This window comes from Bidens hawaiensis, unplaced genomic scaffold (assembly GCF_021521415.1).
Source record: "Bidens hawaiensis isolate Kalapana, Puna unplaced genomic scaffold, B.hawaiensis_p1.1 tig00019810_1, whole genome shotgun sequence".
Classification (NCBI taxonomy): domain Eukaryota; kingdom Viridiplantae; phylum Streptophyta; class Magnoliopsida; order Asterales; family Asteraceae; genus Bidens; species Bidens hawaiensis.
The window spans coordinates 253779-260076 of NW_027493012.1; the positions used below are offsets into that span (position 1 = coordinate 253779).

At 33.7% G+C, this 6298-nt stretch overlaps 1 protein-coding gene across 1 annotated transcript; it reads left to right on the forward strand.

Moving 5' to 3' along the window:
- The first annotated feature begins 1024 nt into the window (after nt 1-1024).
- Nucleotides 1025-3257, forward strand: LOC143559350 (uncharacterized). The gene is made up of 2 exons (XM_077047951.1): nt 1025-1589; nt 2488-3257. The coding sequence occupies exons 1-2, from the start codon at nt 1209-1211 to the stop codon at nt 3139-3141; spliced, it is 1035 nt and encodes a 344-aa protein (XP_076904066.1). The 5' UTR covers nt 1025-1208; the 3' UTR covers nt 3142-3257.
- The last annotated feature ends 3041 nt before the right edge of the window (nt 3258-6298 follow it).

Below are 6298 nucleotides of genomic sequence, written 5' to 3' on the forward strand. Positions count from 1 at the left end.
GGCACTATTGGCTTTAAAAACACACATTTAATTTCACATGTGAACTCATAACAAATCCCGTTTACTAAGTTTTGTGTACATAAACACTAGACATTTCAATAGTCATAAAGGAAAAACGAGAGAAAAGTTAAACCAAACAACACAAAAACTTGCTAACCAATCTTATTATCGCATACTCGCATATTCAACTCGAGACTTTGCCCTACGTTGCAAAAAGGCAGTGGAGGTGGTTGTTTTATTATTATTTATTATTTTTTGAACGGCCAACGAATCCTTCAAATGAGCTACTGTCTAAAATAACCACATCATAATACACTCGTCTTTTGATCCGGGCCCCTGAACACTCACCCGAAGACACGACAGTGTAGTGAAATAAAACTCGTTCAATTCAAGTATCCAACTAGTAAACGCCACATACTCATCTAATCTATCATAATCATCCTAGTATCGCTGAAACTAAGTGCTGGGGACATGCCACGTCTCTAATCAAAATTAGTTTTTTTTAATGGGTAAAACCTGACAATCTGTTAAAACTTCAGGGAGTAATGTGTAACTTAAACCAAGAAAATTATACCTTCATCATCCTATAAAAACAATCCACGTGTCCAATCCTACTGACACTAAAACCCACACATCCCAAATGCCTATGTAGCACGTGACCCAGCCTCAAATTATTGGATAACCCATGCCACGTCATCATTCATTTGTCTTATTATCCACGTCACCACACTACTCTTGTATATATAACCACTCAACTTATTCCATTATTTTCACTCACCCCATAATTAAAAAATTTTTAAAAAATATTAACCAACATCTTATATCAGTTATTATCATTTATCAGTTTATCACCACCATTAAACACTACCGGAAAATGAATATTCCGGCAACAAAGTTTTACTCCTCCAACCGCCTTCCGAATACCCGAGTCTCCGTTCATCGCCGTCACATTCTCCACGAAAAACACTGATCGGGTTTGTTGTCCAAAAGGGGTTTTGACTCGTGACTTGTGACTCGTGACGCAGTTTGTTAAACAGAGTTTATTAATCCAAAAAAGAAAAAAAAATTTGTGAATTTTTGTACGCAATTTGTTGCCTATTTACCAAAAGTTTTGATATTATTATTGACTGCGTTGCGCAGTTTGTTGTCTGTTTACCAAAAGTTTTGATATTAATATTGACTAGGAATTAGGATTAAGAAACAAAGTTATGCATTTCCAGATGAAGATTCAACCGATCGATATCGATAATACGAGTAATGAAGAATCGGTTAACCTCGAGTCAACGGTGAAGCCGGTTGTGAAGTCACGATTTAAGAGGCTTTTCGACAGGCAGTTTCCAAGTGTTTTGAAGAATAATTCGGACAAGGTGAGTGTGAATGTTGGAGGAGAACTTAAGGATGTCGAATTCGAGCCGAGCTCGGTTTGTTTGGCGAAAATGGTGCAGAATTTTATTGAAGATGCTCCTGAGAAGCCGAAATGTGGTCGGAATAGATGTAATTGTTTCAATGGAAATGTTAATGATATTTCTGATGACGAATTCGATCACTCGGCTGCTGGATTCTTTGGAGATTCTTCCGAATCACTCAAGGTAAATTGTTTGTGATTGAAGTTTTCGTTTAATTAATCGAAAGTCGGTTTGAATTTGTAGATCTTGACCGCTTCCGCGAGTATTGATAAGATAAATCTGTTTGTAAAACTGAACACTGTTAGTCTCGGGAAACTGATTCTCACACAGGAGGTTGGTCACACATGTGACGAGACTAACAGTGTTCAGTTTTACTGACAAGAAGTTACTTGCCGTTGACATAGCATATTATCTAAAACTGAACACCGTTAGTCTCGCAAAACAGATTCTCACACAGGAGATTGGTCACACATGTGACGAGACTAACAGTGTTCAGTTTTAGTTTAACTGACCAGAAGTTACTTGCCTTTAGCATAGCAGATTATCTAAAACTGAACACTGTTAGTCTCACAAAACTACTAGTAACTTCTATTAATCAAAATGAACATCATTAATCTCGCAAACATGTGAGATTCCTCAAGAAAGAGATTAGTCACACGTGTGACGACACTAACAGTGTTCAGTTTTGCATATCAGAAGTTACTAGCCGTTGACCAAGCATATCATCTAAAACCAAACATTGTTAGTCTCACAAAACTGCTAGTAACTTTTAATATGTAAAATCGAACATCGTTAGCCTCACAAAACTAACGGTGTTCAGTTTTGCATATCACAAGTTACTTGAAGTTGACCGAACATCGTATCTAAAACCAAATAATGTTAATTTTGCAAAACTGCTAGTAACTTCTGATCCTTAAAACTGAACATCGTTGGCCTCACAAAACTAATTCTCATGCAAGAGGTCGGTCACTACCTCTTGCATGAGATTAAAAGTGTTCAGTTTTACAGATCAGAAGTTACTCATTCATCGAGCTAGTTTGATTTTCATCTAACTAAACGAAAATTCGTTAATAATTCGCAGAACTTAACCGCTTGCGCGAGTATCACTCAACGAAACCTCTTAGCCGAGACATCAAAAATCGTCGAAACTCACAAAGCCTGTAAACGTAAAGACGAACTAATCAAAACCGTTGCGGAACAACTACAATCACTAGGCTATAATTCATCAATCTGCAAATCACACTGGGAGAAATCACCATTATATCCAGCAGGCGAATACGAGTACATCGACGTGATAACCGTAAGCAATGAACGAGCACTAGTCGACGTTGACTTCCGATCCGAATTCGAGATCGCAAGACCTACCGCAAACTACAAAGCAATCCTTCACTCGTTACCGTACATCTTCGTCGGTGAGTCCGATCGATTGCAGCAGATATTATTAATCGTAACCGAAGCAGCGAAACTTAGCTTGAAGAAGAGAGGTATGCATGTGCCTCCATGGAGGAAGTACGAGTACATGAGATCTAAATGGATGTCGTCACACGTCAGGATGACGTCATCTCCGCCGCCAACGCCAACGCCGCCGCCGACGCCGGAGGTAACGGAGTCGCCGGAGAGAAAGTCCGATGACGGTTGTGAAACGCCGGTGGCCGGAAAGTGGGAGCCGCCGGCGGTGAAACCGAGGAGTAAGTTAGTGGTGACTGGATTGGCTTCTTTGTTTAGAGAGAGATAAAAAAAAAATTTGGATTTTTTTTTACTTTTCTTTTTTACTGATTTACTGAGTGAGAAAGAAAAGTTTTATATAATTTATATAATATATAAAAATCAATGCATATATTATAAAGAAAATTTTGTGTTTTTGGTATTTGTTTTTATGTCTATGAGATATTTAGTAACCGTCTATGGGTTGTATAGTGTGTATACGAGTGAAGGTGAAAAAACCAAATAATAATGAGAAATTGTGGTCTACATGAGGTGTTTAAGGCATATATAAGACATATAGTTCATCTACGATTTCATGAAGTGTTGTATGAGTCGTATAGAGATTATACGCCATATAGTTCTTTTATGATGAATTATATGCCTCTCATACAATACGAGATGCTAGAGCTAATATGAGTTAAATAGGATTATTTAATTACAACTCTTGACACTTTCGTATCATTGTCGTGCATGCATGTATATTTGGCTTGTATAATATCAAACCCTATGGGTTGCTGTCGAAATATAAGATCCCTTAATTTATTGGTTAGAATTATCTGTAATTTTTTTTAATGATTAGTAAACAGACAGTTTTGTAGGTATTTCGTACGGGATGATCTAATGACAAAAGGTCACCGTCAACTATCATAACCCAACCGTATAGAGACCTTACACGTCTTCAAGTTATCTCTAATACTGGTGGCAAAACTCAAACGCCTTCCTTTAATAGTTATTTTAAATACTTGGTGATAAACATGACTTGATTTGCAAAATGGGCCCTTGCACAATATATTAAAGTATATAATTAATGTGGTTTTGTGAGAAGTTGATAGATTGTTTAAAAGAATATATATTTTTTTGAAATAAGTTGAAGAGAAATCCAATGTAGTCACTATTTAGTGGACCGAGTTGTGTTGTGCTCAGAAACCAAATAGTAATGTGAAAGTTATCAGGTGAATGGATCGAATAAGGCAGTGTCAGTATTTTTTTATTTTTTTCTATAAAGATTCCAAAAACCAAATATTTGGAGGTTATAAAGGTACAAACCGTTTAAAAGGAAGCTAGTCATCAATTTAGCCGTGTTTAGATTTAAAAGTTTCGGTTTCAAGAGCACCTACAACGTGTATCAAAACCTAACTAATGCTCGTGTTTATGTGGCATCGGCAGACTTAAGGGAAACAGACGTTGTTGGCCTGAAGTCCTGCTCGGAGGTATGGGACTACAAACGGGCAAGCGGATGGCTAACTTGGGACCATTTCTTACAAATAATATTATATGTTTATGTTTTTAATATTATTTAATATGGTTTGTGGTGATTTGCAATGATGGATGAATATATTATCTTTTAAGTTTGTTTAAAATATGAAGTGATCGGATTTTAAAGGCTTATTGTTGTGGATGTTTTAAGTTTATAACGATTCGGCTACACTTCAGTTATGATTGGAATTTGAAACCATCCATGTGAAATTTTGAACAGAACCATCCTTTTAACATAATTATTTATATTCATTTTGTGAATTATTGTTGTAACTTCTAATACAAATTAACGATAAGAAAACGTAAAAAAGTTTATAGAAATTATTAAAACCGATCGGTTCAATTTGTCATTTCCCAAACTGTAATTAGAGGTTCGACTTAGAACTTGTATCATATCATGTCGAAGCGAAGCGGATCGTAAACATGCGAAGTTTCATATTAGTGTTGAACATCGGGTTAAATACCTATACAAAATAAAATAGAACACTATAATATAATGTTACATGGGACGTTGACACAACACAGAAACATTGTCATTTTATTGCATGTAACGACAGTTGTTTGAATATTAATCCTTTTACTATATTTTTTTAAGAAACTTTGTAGTTAGTTCTGAAAAACCTAACTGCCATATACTAAATTTCACTAAAATACAGAAACATACAAATGTAGTTGTTCTTGATAAACATTGTTTATTCTGACTAGGATCATTATTGGTGAAGCCTTATATATCCATCGTAACAAATAAACTATAAAAGTTGATCTTATCGCCACTTCTCATGACTCATCACATAGTATTATTAATATGCAATAGTTCATTAAATATTATAGAATTTATAAAATCACACGTACTTGTTTATATAAGTTTTATATACTTGTCTATTTAATACTTAGTAATAATTTAGTAGTGTTTTACTCTAGCTAGTAACCCTTCCTATAAATTAAATTAAATTAAATTAAATTAAATTAGGACGGTAAATGAGTCATGTTGAGTATTTGGGGCTGAAGGCCCTTAAACAAGCTGATCGGCTCATTTATCAGTACAAGTCAAAATGTTTAACTTGAGCTCGGCTCATAAAAGCTCAACTTAACTTGTTTATTTTTAATATATTTTTTAATTTTGTATATGTATATATAAATTACACATATTGAATATATAAAACAAAAAAAAATATATTCTTAACATACACAAAAAACAAAAATAGTTATAAACTTTCAAATATATATAATTGTACAAATATAAAATAAATTAAACTTAAAATATTATCTCAGTGAGTTCTAATTTATAGCATTTTCTCTCTCACATGTGTCAAGTAGGGATCAAAGGAAAATGAGTATAGAGGTAATTGTACACATTTTCTCTCTTCACATGCGGAAAATGAGTGTAGAGGTAATTGTACACATTTTCTCTCTTCACATGCAAGACACATGTTAATACTCCCATCATTTTATAACTTTTATATGTATATATAAATTACACATATTGAATATATAAAACAAAAAAAAATATATTCTTAACATACACAAAAAACAAAAATAGTTATAAACTTTCAAATATATATAATTGTACAAATATAAAATAAATTAAACTTAAAATATTATCTCAGTGAGTTCTAATTTATAGCATTTTCTCTCTCACATGTGTCAAGTAGGGATCAAAGGAAAATGAGTATAGAGGTAATTGTACACATTTTCTCTCTTCACATGCAAGACACATGTTAATACCCCCATCATTTTATAACTTTTATAATTTTTTCATATGATATTTTTTAAAATAAAATTCACCATAATAACAAGCGTTTTTTTACCTTTAATATGAGTATAATTTTGTTATATAAGACTAAAAAATAATTTATGTCATTGTGTCTTTTTGCTTACCATTGTGTCTTTTTTCGTCATTGTGTCTTTCTGTTTATTATTGTGTTTTTTCG